The 19,820-nt window shown below is 43.4% G+C and overlaps 1 protein-coding gene across 5 annotated transcripts in view; it reads left to right on the top strand.

Moving 5' to 3' along the window:
• HECW2 (HECT, C2 and WW domain containing E3 ubiquitin protein ligase 2) overlaps positions 1-19,820 on the top strand; it is a 188,776-nt gene that overhangs the window by 79,432 nt on the left and 89,524 nt on the right. For 2 of the 5 annotated variants that reach the window (XM_028750866.2, XM_028750889.2), the window contains exon 3: positions 13,302-13,409. In XM_028750866.2, the coding sequence (XP_028606699.2) occupies positions 13,302-13,409 (108 nt within the window). Of the gene's footprint in view, positions 1-7,486; positions 7,877-10,237; positions 10,441-13,301; positions 13,410-19,820 lie in introns of those variants that run through there. The other 3 variants (XM_077917437.1, XM_077917435.1, XM_028750881.2) reach the window with 3 other exon arrangements.

The raw sequence follows: 19,820 nt of genomic DNA, 5'->3' as shown, positions 1-19,820 counted from the left end.
TGTGAAAGCCATGCACCTCCCTGGACCTGCCATGCAACTTCCTGAAGTGCTTTGCCTAGCTAGAGTAATTGAGACAATGCCTGAATGCAAGAGTGTGTGTTTTTGTGAGTGTACTGTACAAACCTTTGTTTTTTGCATAGCTATAATGGAGCCTGTGGTATAAAGGTAAGAGTCACATGACACTTGACTTTAAAAGGTCTCTATTCCTGCCTTAGACCTACAGAGGATTTGATGCAGCCAATAACAGAGGATACGATGATTCAAAGTTAAGCACCTTAAAAAGCAAAGTTAAGTCATTTAAAATCTGTTTGACTGAAGACTGCTTAACTTTGGCTGGGTGGCTATTCAGCTAGCCATTGTGGCTTCTCCCCATACTTATTTTATTCCCCCTTCCTTCCTTCCTTTTTTGTTACACTCTGTATTCTCCTATGCATACTGGAATTTTCTCTTTTACTGCATGACCTCGTTTTGAAAGTTCTGAGTCACACAGATATAAACAATTCCAGCCAAGAATGTCAGCAAAATATAATTGTTTGGCTCATTTTGAGCCTTCCTATAAATAGCAAGTGTGTGAAGGTTCTGCCTTGTAGATTTTTTCAATCATAAGTTTTACATCTATACAAAATAGATCAAAAGATACAAAGGCAGGTAAAGGTTAAGACAACATCAAGCAATATAGAACTGTACTCTGTATTTACACCCCTCACTTGAGTGTTGCAAGTAAATAAGCGATTGATGTGTTCTGGTGGGTGGGGAAATGCTGAAAGAGAATAGTTTGTTTTGCGTAGTTTTCAGGGAAGTAAATGGATTTTATGAGCCGAAGAAACCTTTCCAGTCACCTGCCTGAGCTGAGCTCATTCTGTGAAAATGAGGAGCTCCTGTTGCCCTCTGTCTGCATGAATTGCATTTGTAAAGTGAAATTGCCCTTAAAAGTACATTCCAGCATCTCCCCCAAGATTATATGTGAGGACAGGAAGGCTGTTTGTTTTATCAGTGATGGGTACCTGGCTGAATCTGGAGTGACGTGTTCTTTCTATTACTATTTATTGCATTTATATACCGACCTATACCCGGGGGTCTCAGGGCGGTTCACAGAATATAATCAAGATATAAAGCCACAAAATACATAATAAAAACAAAAACAACACAATAACCCCACTCACCACACATTTTAAAAGGGCATAAGTTGTACTGTAAATCAAATCAACCAAAGGCCTGGTTAAAAAGGAATGTTTTTGCCTGACGCCTAAAGGTGTGTAATGAAGGTGCCAGGCGAACTTCTCTGGGGAGAGCATTCCACAGACGGGGAGCCACTGCAGAGAAGAAGGTCCGTTCTCATGTTGCCACTCTCTGGACCTCTTGAGGAGGAGACACACTAAGGAGGGCCTAAGAAGATGATCTCAGGGTCTGGGTAGGTTCATATAGGAAGAGGCGGTCCTTGAGGTATTGCTTGTTTAATCTTTGTAATGTGTGTGCTACAGCTATCAAACAGGGAGGTCAGAGTGACTCCGTTTTCCATTTTTTAGGATTCTTGGTGTACATTTCATCTGGGACAATTTCTTTGTGTTCTCCTGTGGACAAGCCAATATCTCTGCAGTGGTCCAAGCTGATTCCTCCTGGTTTTTGCTTATGACGATGTATAAGATAAAAAAAAGTGTGTGGGATGTAGGAGATTCTGTCTTTACTTAGTTCTGGAATTCAGCTTTATCTTCCTTGGCTAGAGTTGCTGCATTAAAACAACAAACAAGATAAGTGGGGCTGCACTGATTATTGCAACAAGCAACCATGAACGTCTTCACTTGGAAGCAGGCCTGTTAATTTCAGTTGAACCTAACTGCTTTGTTCCTACATTTGAAGCCAGCATGTCTGAAATCCTGTGTGTAGTTATCCTAAAACAAGGCATGCCCTTCGCTTCTTACATGAAAATGGAAATTACCCGGCAACCCCAGAAGTGGATGAAATTAACCCGATAGGATCCAACGAATTAAATGCAGAGCTGTTTTTGTCACCTGCTATCAGCTTGCTAGTTTATGGAGAAAGAAATTGATGTTTTGCGTGCCAGAGATGCCTCTGCTGCACATTGTTGTCTGATGTTACTTGAACAACAACAGTTATCTGCTAATCATGTGAGAGGAGGCAAGAGAACAGACATTAGGAAGGAAGGAAGGAGATTAGGCAACGTCTTCTGCCAAAATCTAGGCTGATAACTGCACAGAGGCAGGAAGCTGGACTGGATGTGGAGATCTTGTCCTTGCTTTTTGAGCAGATAGGAATGTTGTGGCATACAAACCTCTAAAAAGAGCTGAGCAAACCAGTAGTGCAATTGCATTAAGGTGCCCAGTCATAGAATTTCAATGAGTCTGTAGTTAGAGAATCCTATTTATGCCTGTGGGTTTTAAAATGTTGTGGAGCACAGACATAAAATCCCAAGGAACTGAAGCCTGTTTCAGCTCTATGCAGTGTTCTGCTCATTTATAAAAAAAAGCAAAATGGCAGGCATATGCTTTATAATATTTTCCAGAGAAACAAGCAAGTGCTGTAAAAATAGCCTGCCACCCGTTCAGCCTATTTTAAGGCATGCCAGTTATGCGGCTCTCCTTTTCTCTCACTGATAGACAAGGCTCATTAAAGAGGGTTGCTTATGAAGTGTGTGTGAGGATGGGTCCTTGCAATGTTTAATGCACAAGCAGGTGTCTGTAAACCCTGGATATTTGATAGCTTCGAGCTGAGCAGTACCCACCCTGTGGCATAACGTCACCTGTTTGCCAGACCACTCTCACCTGGCAGGGCCATATGGAAGCAACTGACCTGTGGGAAGGAGTCAAGGGATAGACAAGTGAAGGTGTTTGCTTTTGCTCCTGGTTCACTGGTTTTATTTTGTTTTTGTTTTACCTGTGTTCATTGCACTGTATTAATACTGTGTACTGCTTTGAAGACTGGAGTAAAAAAAGGGGGGGGGGGTACAAATCCACTCAATAAATTTAGTAATAATAGCTGTCATTAATGGCCCCATAAAACAGCAGATTCCTCTTTGTTATCTCTTTCGGCTCCCCACCCCCAGTAACTCCTCGACTTAGGGCCAAAGTTGATGCTATAGCAACAGCTTTGGGGAGTTAGTTGATGTTAGTGGGTTTATTTCATCTCCCTCACTGCTTATATTCAACTGTTTTTCTTCTAGTGTGGTGTACTTATGCCTTGGTTGCTGCCATCCCATAGACATCCGGTTGCTCACTTTGAAAACAGGATGTTGGACTAGGCGATTTTTTGGTCTCCATTCTGGTGTTGGTCTTGTTTTATACGCTTGTTGAAGCCACATCAATGCGACGTGCTCTGGATGTCAGACTACAGCTCTCATCATCCCTGACCACTGGCTATACTGGCTGGGGCTGATGGGAGTTGGAAAAAAAAAATCTGATGGGTGCCCAGCGGACTACTTAAGCATTTGCTAGTCTTTCTATGTGTCTTTTTGGCATAGAGGAGTTGGAAAGAGACCACAAGGCATTGTCAAGTTCAACCCCCGGCAATGCAGGAATCCTTGGCTCAGCGTGGGGATTGAACCCACGAACCTGAGATTAAGAGTCTCATGCTTTAGCAGCAGAGCTATCTACTGTGGATGCTGGATATTTTATGGTTCTATTGCATTGCGTTTTGGAGATTGCCCCGGAATTTCTAATAAAATAAACAAACATTGTCCATGCGTGTTTCCTCATATGTAAGTAGCAATCTCTGGGAAGCTTGAGCAGCCTTAAGGTGAGGAGAGGTTTCATGCCTTCTCTCCCTGCCACAGTCCCAACAAAATTGCATCTCCAAAGCTGGCGCTTTGCATTACAAGGGCACCAATGGGACTTTCTCTGGAAATGCAAGTAGCATCTCAGAAAGGAGATGTTTTGGCAGGACAGTGACAGGGAGACAAAAGAGTTCAGCGTCCCTTTGCCGACAAAGGTCCATATAGTTAAAAGCTATGGTTTTCCCAGTAGCGATGTATGGAAGTGAGAGCTGAACCATAAAGAGGGCTGATTGCCGAAGAATTGATGCTTTTGAATTGTGGTGCTGGAGGAGACTCTTGAGAGTCCCATGGACTGCAAGAAGATCAAACCTATCCATTCTGAAGGAAATCAGCCCTGAGTGCTCACTGGAAGGACAGATCCTGAAGCTGAGGCTGCAGTATTTGGTTACCTCATGAGAAGAGAAGACTCCCTGGAAAAGACCCTGATGCTGGGAAAGATTGAGGGCACAAGGAGAAGGGGACGACAGAGGACAAGATGGTTGGACAGTGTTCTCAAAGCTACCAACATGAGTTTGACCAAACTGGGGAGGCAGTGGAAGACAGGAGTGCCTGGCGTGCTCTGGTCCATGGGTTCACGAAGAGTCGGACACGACTAAACAGCAACAACAAATAATGTCCTTAAAAAGCAGTCCTTGCAGGCTTTTGCATTTTCGCTTCTACTGTCTAAAGATCTTGGATTACGAAAAACACAAGCGCACACAAAAGCACATCAAAAAGCAGAGGTGCTTTATGGCAGCAACTAAAGTGAAAATGAAACTAAAATGACACTTTTGTTTTATATCCCTCTCCTGCCCCACCCCTGGTAGTATTTAGTCTTAATTGTCACCACACTTACAGCTCTGTGCACCTGTAGTCCAAGGGCATTCTCTCCTTCATCCTTAATGATCTAGACATAATAGAGTGGTCTGGGTACATTATATCTGGCATTATATCCTAACATCTTTGTGCTACTCCTGAAATAGTCTATTGCAGGGGCCAGCAAACTTCTTTCAGCAGAGGGCTGGTCCACTGTTCCTCAGACCTTGTTGGGGGCCGGACTGTATTTTGAAGAAAAGAATATATGAACAAATTCAGGGAAGTTTTTAATGTATGATATTTTAGTGGGGTTTTTGGTTTCTATGGAAGCCGCCCAGAGTGGCTGGGGAAACCCAGCCAGATGGGCGGGGTACAAATAATAAATTATTATTATTATTATTATTATTATTATTATTATTATTATTATAAATTCCTATTCCCCACAAATAACCCAGAGATGCATTTTAAAGAAAAGGACACATTCTACTCATGTAAAAAACACGCCGATTCCCGGACCGTCCGTGGGCTGGATTTAGAAGGCAGTTGGGCCGGATCTGGGCCTTAGTTTGCCTACCCATGGTCTATTGTCTTTTTAAAAAATGTATTTTACTATGTTTTTTAAAAATGCATTTAAAAACAAGTGTCACATTCTCAAAGATACCATAATGGGCTTTTGGGAACTTGTGCAAAAAACCAGAGAGCAGCCATAAGGGGGGAAATGTACATAGTATAGTGGTGCCTCGGGTTACATATGCTTCAGGTTACATACTCCGCTAACCCAGAAATAGTTCCTCGGGTTAAGAACTTTGCTTCAGGATGAGAACAGAAATTGTGCTCCGGCAGCGCGGCAGCAGCAGGAGGCCCCATTAGCAGCAGCAGGAGGCCCCATTAGCTAAAGTGATGCTTCAGGTTAAGAACAGTTTCAGGTTAAGAACGGACCTCCGGAACGAATTAAGTACTTAACCCAAGGTACCACTGTAAGTACAATAAAAAGATCCTGTTGCAAATAAATTTCAGTATCCCTTAAGCAAAGATTTTCCAACTCGCTGGTACGAAAATGCACCTATTTGCTTGCAATACGTTACATTGGTAGTGACTGTGGTTGAAAAGCAATATACAAATATTTTTAAATGAATACATTTAGTTATTTGGCAAGTACTTTGAGCTTTTCAACACACTTGCCAAATAACACAATTCATTAGAATTGCACATCTAGTTAAATCTCGAAGTTGTTTTTGTCTCCCAATAATACCTTAATTCCAGGGCATTCCTAACAAATTACTGCTACACTTCCAACAATTCACATTTAGTCCAGTTCCTAAAACCAGGGCCAGACTGAAAACCACCACCACCTTCCAAACTGTGTTGAGTGGTTGTCTGCAGATTCCTTTATTTCCTCCTCTTTATTTCTAAACTTTAAAAAAAGTGCTGCTGGAGAGCACATGCTGGCAGCCCAGCCTGCACTCACCTAAGAAACAGCTGTAAAGGACAAGATGTTCTATGGTTGCTCCTAGAGTATTGTGAGGGGGGGGGGGGAAGGATTGCAGATCTTCTGCAAATCTCAGTGGTCTGTGTGTATAAGGAATAAGGTGGTCTCTCAAGTAGCAACCTAGAGTAACAACAGCAACAACAACAACAACAACAACAACAACAGCAACAACAACAACAATATTTATACCCCACCCATCTGGCTTGGTTTCCCCAGCCACTCTGGGCAGCTCCCAACAGAATATTAAAACATGATAAAACATCAGACATCAAAACCTTCCTGATACAGGGCTGCCTTCAGATGTCTTCTAAAAGTCAGATAGTTGCTTATTTCCTTGACATCTGATGGGAGGGCATTCCACAGGGCGGTGCCACTATCGAGAAGGCCCTCTGCCTGGTTCCCTGTAACCTCACTTCTTGCAGTGAGGGAACCACCAGAAGGCCCTCGGCGCTGGACCTCAGTGTCCGGGCTGAATGATGGCGGTGGACATGCCCCTTCAGATATACTGGACCGATGCCGTTTAGGGCTTTAAAGGTCAGCACCAACACTTTGAATTGTGCTCGGAAACATACTGGGAGCCAATGTAGGTCTTTCAGGACCTGTGTTATATGGTCTCACCGGCCACTCCCAGTCACCAGTCTAGCTGCCACATTCTGGATTAGTTTTAGTTTCTGGGTCACCTTCAAAGGTTGCCCCACATAGAGCGCATTGCAGTAGTCCAAGCGGGAGATAACCAGAGCATGCACCACTGTGTTCTGCACCGGCGATGGCCTCCTGACCAATCCCAAGGGTAGCCCCAAATTACAGTAATCAAATCATGAGCTTACCAAATGCATGGGCAACTCTGGGCAAGTTATCTAGGAGCAGTTGTAGGTGCCTTACCAACCGAAGTTGGTAATTTTTTACTGCCACTTATTCATTTAGTTGCGGCGTATAAGAGATATTTGTGTGGTTTATGAGATCATCTGATATCATCAAGAATTCTGTGCAAATGAGAAAGCAAGTAAGTAGAGCCCCCAAGCCAATGCAAGCTGATGCAGTAAATATACCACGATTACCTTGTGTGTTTGTTAGTGTACTCTAGGGAACCTTTTGCAGCCTACGAAGACAAGAATGTTGGGCTTTGTTATGGTACCTAAGTGATGTCATTGCAAAGATGCAACAAATATGAGAGACTTTTGGTTCTTGTGTTTTGTTTTCTGTGACTAATGCGCTTGTCATTTCTGGGTTTTGAATTTTCCCTGTTTATCACCCTCTGGATGACTGTACAGTAGTGGGATCAACTGTTCAGAATTCTCCCATGGAAAACAGAAAAGGAAGGAAGCCAAGGGAGGATGAAGACTTTGCATCCTGTACCCTTCAGAGGGGAGTGGCTACAAATAACTTAATCTGAAGGACAATACTTCATCTATTCTAATTCTGTGACGTTTGAACCCAGAGGGAGCAATTGCTCAGAGCGCAATAAGCAGTGAACTCTCTGGGTGGGTTAGCTAGTAAAAAAAATAGAGCACATTAAGAAGGCCAAGAGAGAGCTTTCTTAAAACGTTCCAATCTAAACAAAAAGCAGAAGATGGGAAATGCAGAGCTGCTTCTCAAGTGATCTTGTGACGATGTCAGCGATGGTGCAAGACAGTATTCAAGTGCTCCCTCTTCCAAGAAGGCAACTTTTTTTAAAATGGAGAGAAGAATTGGCATACGGATAACAGAAGCCTTATTAAAGGAATTTCCGTTTTTAAGAACATCTCCTGATTATTAAACAGATGCGAAATTGAATGGAAGGTATCTCCTACTACAGGATAGGTCAGGTAAGTGTAGAAAACCAGAATGAAAAATGCTGTTGCCAAAGGCAAATTTAAAGTATGTAAACAGCTCGATTTAATGTTCATTACGTTGCAATGGATGGAGCATCTCCCCTTATTTCTTGTTTTAAAGGTGGTTGCTCATTGGTTTTCTCTTAGGTGTTACATTAAATTAATATCTGTTTGTGTGATTGGCTACTGCTGCCAGCAAAGGAGATGGCAGTGTTTCTGCAACCATTTAAAGGGTGGTTGGAGTGGTTCTGTTGTCCTGTGGAAAGCCATTCGTTCTGCAAAGAAGTTGTAAAACTTGAAAAGGGGAAAAGAAAGAATTCAGCTTCTCGCAAATGGAAAGTGTATTATTGGAAGGAAATTGTTCTTTGTCAGTGTGCTGTCCAATATATGCCTTTCCAGCAGTCAAAAAACATTCACATATCACCAATCCTATTAGAAATGGAGGTGGTGACTGCGCGGGGAAATCAGATTTCGCTACTGATACAGCAAGCCTGGTCTGAGGCTAGAAAACAGATTTCACTTGAAAAGTCTCTGTTTACTAAAGCCAAAAGGTTGCAAGGGAACTCTACTCATCCAGACCTTTTTAATTCAGCATTCACCCTGATTTGCTTGCACAAAGCTTATGGGGTGTCCATTGTTCGTTGAGGATTCAATCAGATTTGTTTATGGGGCGGTTATTCATCTGGTAGTCATCCTGGTTTGCTTGATGGTGTTTGCACATCTTGTTGTTAGTTAGCCCTTACACTTTCCCCTTCACTTTCCAAACTGCAATAACTCCGTATCCCCACCCTCCATGGAATTGTTGTGTTAGGACAGGGGTCAGCAAACTTTTTCAGCAGGGGGCCAGTCCACCGTCCCTCAGACCTTGTGGGGGGTCGGACTATATTTGGGGGGGGGGGAATGAATGAATTCCTATGGCTCACAAATTACCCAGAGAAGCATTTTAAATAAAAGGACACATTCTACTCATGTAAAAACACGCTGATTCCTGGACCATCTGTGGGCCAGATTTAGAAGGCGATTGGTCTGGATCCGGGCCCTAGGCCTTAGTTTGCCTACCCATGTGCTAGGATGACGGAGAGCTTTAAATGTGCAGTCCAAAAGTTCAAGTATGTGGTTGAATGCCTCCCACAAAAAGCTGACTGTCCGGAGGCACCCTCACAAAAAAAAATCTGCATGTACCCAACCCAAAACTGGTCCTATCATTAGGCAGAGTGAGGCAAGAGGGTGCCGAAGGATGCAGAATAGCAGTGAGATGTTGGGAGGGCGAGGCTGTGCCAGCCCTGTGCTCTGTAAGCCTGTTGCTCCCATGTGCTTTCCCATCACTAGTGTTGAACTAAGATTGGTAAGCCTCTGCACACATAGTGTGGTGTGTGGGTCCCATTCTGACCTTTGCCTCAGGCAACAAGCTGTTTTGGCATCAGCAGTTGTACATTTTTTTTCAAATTCGCTGTGTCCAGCATATAAGTGTTCTTTGCCCTTGCCGCAAAAACGGTACTTGTAGTTTAAGTGCAAAACTTAACTCTGGCTAGAATTGTACATTTAGATTTAAAATGGCTTACTAGGGAATGAAAATCTGTTTTCTGGCCCATGTTAATATCCTTCTCCATCTGTGCAAACAGCTGAGAAAAGCTCAAAGCAGGTTTTTTTTAGTGTCCTGAGTGGCAATGCCTAGGGAGTAAGACAGTGGTATTGGACTTCCATGATACCACATTTGCCTTCATGCATTAACAACTCTGTTCCATCACAGGAATGGTTAAGTGACAGGCCACAGACCACCTAGCAAAGAAGGAATTGTTTGATCTGCCCTGTGCACTAACTGAATGGTGCAAAATTGCCTTGACAACAGTGTGCATATGGTGAGCCAAATATCAACACTTAAAATAAGCAGGCTTTCCAGATTGTGAGAGCTGGACCATCAAGAAGGCTGATCGCTGAAGAATTGATGCTTTTGAATTAAGGTGCTGGAGGAGACTCTTGAGAGTCCCATGGACTGCAAGAAGATCAAACGCATCCATTCTTAAGGAAATCAGACCTGAGTGCTCACTGGAAGGACAGTGAAGTTGAGGCTCCAATACTTTGGCCACCTCATGAGAAGAGAAGACTCCCTGGAAAAGACCCTGATGTTGGAAAAGATGGAGGGCACAAGGAGAAGGGGACGACAGAGGATGAGATGGTTGGATGGTGTTCTTGAAGCTACAAACATGAGCCTGACCAAACTGCGGGAGGCGGTGGAAGACAGGAGTGCCTGGCGTGCTCTGGTCCATGGGGTCACGAAGAGTCGGACATGACTAAACGACTAAACAACAACAACAACAACCAGATTAGATTGTTTGGTTGAGTTTTAGGTAGCAGGTTTGAGTATTCTCTCACCCTCCCTGATCATTATAATTAGAATATTATGGATTTGTTGCTGCTTTATCCTTACCTCTAAATGACTCTTGAAATGGGAATTGCTTTTAGGAAACCTTTCCCAGATGGCAGTAGCAAAATGAGTATGATATGAAGAACTCATGAATATCGCTTCCTCCTTGGGTGCAGCAGGACACGTCATGCTGGTAACTTGCCCTTCTCTGGCCTTTGTGGCTGTTCCCATCATGAGTTATTTGCTAATAAATGGAATGCATCTGAAGGTTCCTGCCAGAACGTTTGGTTTTGTGACTCTAAGGCAAGAACACTGCTTGCTAAACTACTAACCTTTGGCAGTGTTTGACCCTTTAAGTGTTTTATGTGTATATATAGCTGACGCAAGCTTCGAGTTCAGATCCCAGTTTACAATTTCAGCTGCTCAGAAGAAAATGGAGAGAACGGTCTCAGCTGAAGTTTGCAGCCTCTGATGACACGAGGCGACAGAAATCTGTTTGTACTCGAAGAAGGGCTTCTTCCCGCTTCACGGAAAGGTGATATCGCAGGTGTCAGGGGGTGATGCATCTGTGTGCAGAATTCCTGCACCAGATTTGCAGCCAGATCCAGTGATTTGCGTACAGGAAGCAAACTGGTCCGGTTAGGGGTCTTCGTAGCACACAGCCTAAATTTAAGTTTGGCATTACAATTTGAAGCCCACAAACGGTTATCCAAGAGAAAATGGGTTGCAGGTGAGAGGGGTTAGCTTTTACAGCCCAGCTCCCCATCAAGAGACCCAGTTACCCCCAAGTTCACGATCAGTCAGAGAGGAGTAAGTGCAGGCAGGAATCAATTGAAGAAAGCACGGCAGATCTCTTTCCCCCCCTTTCTGTTGCAACAGTCTCTGCCCCCCCCCCCCCCTTTGCAAGGAGGTGAGGCGGAAACAGAACAAAGGTGTGTAACAACTTTTAAAGACTTCAGAAATTTTCCAGCCCCTTAGCCAAAGATCACCCCAAATCAAATGTAACAGAAAAGAGGTGGTCTACAATAGAAATTCAAGAGTATGACTTGTCTCCTGTCCGTCAAGATACCTGGTAATGCTTTCTTGCTTGCCTTTTCCTGGCTAGTCTGGGCCATTCTTTAGGTATGGTAAATACCTTGGGTCCATTGTCAGACCTATCCCTATTCATACACAGAAGATGCTCTTTTGACAGGTCTGCTCTACCTTTAGTAGATACTTGCCAGACCTGGTTTTTGTTTTTTTGTAAGGGGTTGGCGAGAAGTTAATTTATTTACAGAATTTAACAAGTGATAAGAATTCAGCCAGTCTACTGGGAGAGGTTTTATTTATTCACTTGTGTATGTACATTTTATTTATGACGCCTTAGAATTCTTATAACAGTTTCTACTGTTGGTTGGTTTTACCTGGCGGACTGAGTTCATGCCTCTCTGGTCTGATGTTTTCACCTCTGCATTTTGCTTACAGGTTTCTCCTAATTTTACGTCTTCTTAAAAATGTGTGCACCGCTTATGCTGCTGATTTCTGAGTATTGGAGGCAGGAGTGTAGTGTGGGGAGAGCCAGGTGTGTGTGTGTAGCCCCAGGTACATGATTCTGAGGAGGTGCAAGCCAGGCATCCCCTCTCAGTGACCCCCATCTTGCTTGCCACCAGGGGTCTGGCCATTGTGCCTCTAGCCCCCTTGCTAAACGGCAGCAATGGGGTGTGTGTGTGTGCAGTGGTAAATTTGGCTGGTTCTGTGGGTTTTATTTACCATCTGTGCCCAGCCCCTGGTCCTGCCTGGGGCGCATGTACACACCCCGGTCGCCCACAAAGGATGCAACTCCACTGATTGGAGGAGCCTTTCCTGAATTGAAGCTCTCTTGGCTCACAGAATGCACAGAAGAATCCCACCAAGATGTGGACTTCCTGTGGAGGGGGAATCACTTTACCCCCTTAGCCATATGGAGAGGTATTTTGACTTCCTGATCATTTACTTGCTTGCCCTTCTCTTCCCACCTCTCAGCTTTTGGCCTCCGGGGGGGGGGGAGCTGTAGAAAAGACATTTTCCCCAAGGATCATTTGTCTGGACAACTTAGCATCTGCACAAAGACTTAATATGATTGAATGTGAAAGAATGGTTCAGTCGCCAGATTTTTTCTTTCATATATATTAATTTTTTAACATATCATATATAACATTTCATATATATTAATTTTTTAACATATCATATATAACATTTCATATATATTAATTTTTTAATAATTAACATATCATTTCCAACAATCCTTTAACATATTTTCTTATCTTATACAGTGTTTTAGACTTCCATCAACCGCATCTGAAGATTTTTCAGTCTTTATCACTTAGTCTACATTTCTTAATTTCTCTATTACTTTTAGTTGTCCTTAACTAATAACTCTCTCTGCAATATTTCACATAGTCCTCCTTACAAAACTTTTTGCAATCTGTTTATTACAATTGCTTTTCAAATAATTCAAATATTTACTCCAGTCCTCCAAGAATCTCTGGTCCCGCAGGTTTTGAATCCTTCCTGTCATCTTATCTAATTCTGCCTAGTCCGTTAATTTCATTTGCCGCTCTTCTTTCGTCAGTAATTCTTCTTGTTTCCATTTTTGTGCCAATAATATTCTTGCTGCCGTTGTTGCCAGATTTTTTTCAATGAATCTGAGGACACTTTTCAACTTCAATTTATTTTGTATGGGGACTGATTTGTAAATCCGGGGACTGTCCCTGGGAAAAGCTGTCTGGTAACCTTAGTTCAGTTGCCACATATTAGTTGTCAGCTTTTCTTATTTTGTTTTATAAGGAAGAAGCATCATTTCTGTGATCAATCTTTTTAAACGTGGAAACTTTTATCTTACGATTTTCTGCATAATGCATGCAGAATACATGCGTAAAAAAACACAGGCACAGAAATAATTTAAAAAAAATCCTTTGGGGGAATTTTCATTAGACAAGCATCCTTGTACAAAGGTACGCTCTTAAAAATAAACTGCTTGCTAGCCTTCCCTGATAGCTGGTTGGGTTATGACATGCTTTTTCTTTCATCTTCCAGATGAGAATTCACCAGCAAACTTCTGGGACTCCAAGAATCGTGGTGTGACCGGAACACAGAAAGGACAAATTGTATGGCGAATTGAACCTGGCCCCTATTTCATGGAACGTAAGTTACACGGGTGATAGAGAACGTGCATATGAATAACTTGCCTTCTTGAGGCGACGTTTTTCAGAAATGCTTTGCCAGCTTTGGCATACCATGTAGTGTTTTGTTACAGAAAAGGAGGGGTGGGAACACTCTCTTGGAATCCTATTGGGAGAGAGATGGCAGCCATAGCAAGAACTCGTTCAAAATCAGCAATAAATGAGTTACCAGTTCCCTGTTGGCAGAATAAAATGTGCTCATTCTGCAGCCAGTGTAACATTTTAGGTGGATTGTGCAACATAAACTGAGAATAAACAGTGTGTCAGGAATATATGCTGGTTTGTAAAGAGAAGGGCTGAGATTGGAACATAAATTACACGAGCAATTTCAGCTGTTAGGAAAATGTGTTGATAATTTCTTCTGTTGCTCATCTTTTTATGTAACTTGTGTCACAGCACATGTTAAAACTGAGCAAGTGAATAAAGGGAATAACCAGACCAAATAACTTTTATATATATAAAAAGCTAAATTTAAGAAATAAAGTAGTGCAGTCCTCTGGCTCAGTGCGGCCCAGGATTAAGTGCTGGTCTTTCTAAAATAGTACAGGAAATGGAGCTGCACAATTGTGATTCAGTGACTCATTTTGGTCTGTCCTCTTTTTCATACAACCATCAGCTCAAATCTCACATGATCATCAAGTTGAAATCTCTGCAATTTGGGAAGAAACATAAAAGTGTTAGATGAGCTTAGGCACTTCTGAACCTCATAAGGGGTGTTAGCGGAAGATATATATCTTGGACTTGAAAAGCTAGAGAGACGAAAGCCAAAGTTGAAATGCAAATGGCTAAATCAAACTTAGTCATCCACCTAGTTTATACAAAGCAGCTGACTGTTGTAATTAATTTTTCCTCCCACATGGAAAACTGTGTTCTTCAGTTCTGTTTTTGATCATTTGGGGCACAAATAAAACAATTTACCTGAAAGTATGTAGATGATGGCAGAGACAAGCTCTGAGACAGGCAGTAATATATAGAAAAACCAAATTTTGTATCACACCAAAGATTTCGGAAACTTCAGAAACTAATTTGTTTTCAAGTAATGAATGTTGCTCCCCCCCCCCCTTCTTTTGGGTGGTGGGGTTTTAGCTGATTTAAAAGTATCCATCACTCAAAATTCCCTCATGATGTAGAATCATGGATTTCTCTGGCAGGAAGGGAAAAAAAAAAAAGGCAATCTGGTCCAGACTTAAAAACAAGGATCTGCACCCTTATCAGATAAGGCAAAATTATATTCTGATTGTTTCTTCCTCCTTTCATTCAGAATACTGAAGGGAAAGGTTGAGGATGAACAATGAAGATGAGGTTGGCTTAAAGTGGAATTTTCACAGGCTCTGCTCTCCCAAATATGTTTTTACATGCACTTGTTAGGAATGTGAATAGTAGCTACTTACTGAAGCCTTTAAGGCATAGGTGGCAAACCTGAGCTGGTACTAAGAGTGGCAAAAGCAGCAAGAGATAGCGGCTCACCTGGGCCAGAGTGAGAGCTCCTACCTGTCTGGCTGCTAGAGTGACACTAACTCTTGCCTTATTATTATTATTATTAATTGAATTTATATACCGCCCTATACCCAGAGGTCCCAGGGTGGTTCACAGAACAAAATCAAAATATAAAATATATAATCAAAATAAAAGCAACAACCCAATAACCCCCCTCCCCCCCAAATCCCCCCCCCCATTTTAAAAGGGCATAGGAGGTTAATCATATCAACCAAAGGCCTGGTTAAAAAGGAACGTTTCGGCCTGGGGGGAAGAAGAAGAAGAAGAAGAAGAAGAAGAAGAAGAAGAAGAAGAAGAAGAAGAAGAAGAAGAAGGTGGTGGTAAAGGACACCTGGATGGTTAAGTCCAGTCAAAGGCAACTATGGGGTTGCGGCACTCATCTCACTTTTCAGGCCGAGAGAACCCTGACGGAAACCAGAGTGCAATGAAACACCATTTACCTTCCTGCCACAGCAAAACCTATTTATCTACTTTCACTGGGGTGCATTTGAACTGCTAGCTTGGCAGGAGCTGGGACAGAGCAACAGGATCTCACCCCGTCGCAGGGATTTGAACTGCCGACGTTCTGATTGGCAAGCCCAAGAGGCTCAGTGGTTTAGGCCACAGTGCCACTCGCTTCCTAAAGGTGTATAATGAAGGTGGCAGGTGAACTTCCCTGGGGAGAGCATTCCACAGACAGGGAGTCACTAGGCTTAATTCACAGCCTGTTTACTAAAAGCAAAATAGTGTATTTAAGGTCTTGCCCCGCAAGGGCACCCTTGTTGAAATCTCTGCAAAATTCAGTTCCTCGGCCTACTCTTTTCATCCTTATCCTGTCACAAATAACTTACATCCAATGCCCCACTCATGGGAACATGGGATGCTGCCTTATACTGAGGTCCATGTGGTTCAGTATTTGTTTACATTCTCTGGCAGCCGCTTATCAGGATTTTAAGCAGGATTCCTTCCCAGCCATACCTGGAGATGCTTTGCGATTGTTTGTGAAGTTTATTTGTGAAGCTGAAAACTCTGCCGCACAGCTATAAAAGGTAAAGGGACCCCTGACCATTAGGCCCAGTCGTGACCGACTCTGGGGTTGCGGCGCTCATTTCGCTTTATTGGCCAAGGGAGCCGGCCTACAGCTTCCGGGTCATGTGGCCAGCATGACTAAGGCGCTTCTGGTGAACCAGAGCAGCGCACGGAAACGGCGTTTACCTTCCCGCCAGAGCGGTACCTATTTATCTACTTGCACTGACGTGCTTTGGAACTGCTAGGTTGGCAGGAGCAGGGACCGAGCAATGGGAGCTCACCCTGTCGTGGGGATTCGAACTGCTGACCTTCTGATCGGCAAGTCCTAGGCTCTCTGGTTTAACCCACAGCGCCACCCGCGTCCCTTGCCGCTCAGCTATAGTCTGCCCCAAATTACAGAAAATTGATGCAAGCTTAGAAAGGAAACAGTTTGGTATTTTCCCCCTGCTACAAAAGGGGGGGCGGTGACGTTTCTTTGATAAGCCAGGGCATGCAAGAAGAAGCGTTGCAAGATAACCCCCCCATCAAAACTCCCTCCTAGCTTCTTGAAAATTTATAATAAGAATAAGGTAAAGGTAAAGGTACCCCTGCCCGTACGGGCTAGTCTTGACAGACTCTAGGGTTGTGCGCCCATCTCACTTAAGAGGCCGGGGGCCAGCGCTGTCCGGAGACACTTCCAGGTCACGTGGCCAGCGTGACATCGCTGTTCTGGCGAGCCAGAGCCGCACACGGAACACCGTTTACCTTCCCGCTAGTAAGCGGTCCCTATTTATCTACTTGCACCCGGGGGTGCTTTCGAACTGCTAGGTTGGCAGGCGCTGGGACCGAGCAGCGGGAGCGCACCCCGCTGCGGGGATTCGAACCGCCGACCTTTCGATCGGCAAGCCCTAGGCGCTGAGGCTTTAACCCACAGCGCCACCCGGGTCCCGTATAATAAGAATATTATTACCATTATCGTAATCCTGAAAATATTTAAGTGTGTTTGGGAAGGGAGGGGTTCTCTGCAACCTAGAATCCAAAGGCAGGCAGAATACAAACATGTGAATCTGCTGCACATACAGAGGGAGTTACTCAGGAGAGGACATGAAGGGGAGGTTAAAGGAATAAAGAATGATGCAGCTGCCAAATACAATGTTCTGATCAATGTTCTGATGAGCTGGCGCCCTCAGGCTGTCACCTGCTGAAAAGGCGACTGACTTTGTACTTCCAACACTAATGCCATAAGAAGTGCTGGGAAGTGTCACTCTTCCCGTTTGAGCAGAGAGTGAAAAGGTGCATCAAATGTCACATTCTTTTTAGCTATGGTAATTTAGCAGAGGAGAGCGGGGTGGGGAGAGGATGGGGAAGGAGAAGACTGAGGAGATTGCCACATTCCATCATACACAAGCGGTGGCAAATTGCTCTTTCAGATTGTTGTTTAGTCGTATCCAACTCTTTGTGACCCCATGGACCAGAGCATGCCAGGCACTCCTGTCTTCCACTGCCTCCCGCAGTTTGGTCAGACTCATGCTGGTAGCTTCGAGAACACTGTCCAACCATCTCGTCCTCTGTCGTCCCCTTCTCCTTGTGCCCTCCATCTTTCCCAGCATCAGGATCTTTTCTAGGGAGTCTTCTCTTCTCATGAGGTGGCCAAAGTATTGGAGCCTCAGCTTCACGATCTGTCCTTCCAGTGAGCACTCAGGGCTGATTTCCTTAAGAATGGAGAGGTTTGATCTTCTTGCGGTCCATGGGACTCTCAAGAGTCTCCTCCAGCACCACAATTCAAAAGCATCAATTCTCCAGCGATCAGCCTTCTTTATGGTCCCGCTCTCACTTCCATACATCACTACTGGGGAAACCATAGCTTTAGCTATACGTATATAATAAAATATAGAACACGTCAAAAATAAATGGAAGATTTCTGGAATATCATTTTTTAAAAAAACAATTAACGAAGATATTTGGTGTCTCCGGAGCTCTTTTTGCTCCTTATGTGATCAATGTTCATTAATTGTTTCATGCAGAGACCATTTACGTGATTACTTTCCCCAATTGGTTTGCTCAATCATTGAAGCGCTGCTGGAAATGGAACCATTTTCACAGAAGCTTTAAGTACATTTTCCTCTGATCCTCATTAAAAGGAAATACGAGGGGTGGCTGCAGATTGTCACATTAAATATTGTGCATGGACTTGCACATGGAGAGGTGTAGAAACCTTAAATAAATGCAAACATCCTAACCTACTGTCAAAGCAGTTATAAACTCCAATGGAATAAATACATCAAAGCGATTAACAAAAATTATCAGTTAAAACTGGTGGCTTGGGCTTTTTAATGTGTCCCATTGACTCTTAAGAGTATGGTGAAGTTACCTGGGTTTATTATCCATTGTGTATTCATGGAGCTGCACACAGGGCCATTTCCAGGTTTTGTGGAGGCCCCAGGCAAACTTCCCTCAGTTGGTTCTCCTTCCCCCCTGCCACGCTACTGCAGGCAGGATGCCCATGGTGGCGGCAGCATGCGTGGAACGTTGAGCATAGCTTCCCGCCCCTATGCTCCTATGTGATGTCACCATCATCTGAAGTATGCCAGCCGTGCACCTGCTGTACCTGCACAAGACATTGGGACCATGCTGTATGGCCCAGACATTTCCTCCTCTGCAGCCACATCAGCTGTAGTAGCAAGGGCAGTGGTGACGAACTTTTGCCTGGGCACCATCATTTGCCCACATTTGCTGCATGCTGGGGCAAGTATATAGAGCAGAGGAGCTAGCTAAGCCCGTACATAGAATTGCTGTGGTTGGATGAGACTGGAGTTTTTAACCAGAGAAACGTGATGCTACTCTGACTTCACAAAAAATCTCTCCTGTGTATTAGGGGGTCCTTTGAAAAAGGCTGGGAGCTGAGGTGGGAAACATCAATGCAAAGGGAGAATCACCAAAAATTGGGCTGGGGCAACTTGCGTGAGTTCCCCTGTGCCACATACTTGACCTTTCCTTCTGATTTTCTGCTTCTACAGCACTGAATACAACCCAGTGTCTTGTGATCATTTGTTTTAGAAGGTTTTCCACATTAACTCTGTAGTTTATGGTAGTTCTAATGGTTTTTCACCTGGTCTGCCATGCTACATCTTTGTTTTACAGCTACTGGCCATGATTTACAGTGACCTAAAACTTCCCACATTGTTTAATGTACTCATATAAAACATATGAGTACATTTGGTTCACTTTTTTTTTAACTTTAGAAGCCAAATGATTCATTGCTGCTGTAGCCTAAAGTTGTCAGATTCAAAGCTTCAGCCATTTCAACGAAGCAGATGTTGAAACGCAATGGCAGCTCTGTCGTTTATGGTTTTTATATAATTAATTCTTGGGAGACGGTTGTAGTAAATATACAAACAACATCTTCTATCTTTTGAAAATGGGAAAAAACACACACCATGTTTTGTTTGGGGCTGGGATCTTGAATTAATGTTCTGGCTCCGACTTTATCAGGCCTATAAATCCAGAGTACATACTTCATCGTTTCTATGTCCCTGTGTTTTGATTAAAAGTTGTGACTCAATAAAAACTGCAAAGGCTCTGGCTTCTATCTGATAAAAATTTATTGTAAGACCTAACTAAATAGATAGTGAAAGTTTAGTCTTGCAGGAATGTGCTTTCGTTATTTTTCTAGGGCGCAGCTCAGTATTGTTTATTGCCATCTTATCTTGGCTCTGAGCCTTTTGGGTACTCTGCTGCCTTTGTGTGTGTTTTTATATTTCTGGAGTGGGACGTTGATTGTTTGTAGCCTGAGTACATTTCAGTGAGCCACGTTGCTCCTCTTGCTTCCTCAGCACATCTCTGCTCCCCCCTTTCAATAATAGCTCTGTTCCACTCAACTCAAATACAG

The sequence above is a fragment of the Podarcis muralis genome, chromosome 1 (genome assembly GCF_964188315.1).
Source record: "Podarcis muralis chromosome 1, rPodMur119.hap1.1, whole genome shotgun sequence".
Classification (NCBI taxonomy): domain Eukaryota; kingdom Metazoa; phylum Chordata; class Lepidosauria; order Squamata; family Lacertidae; genus Podarcis; species Podarcis muralis.
Note: the sequence above shows the minus strand (reverse complement) of the source record. Positions and strands in the feature narration are given on the sequence as shown.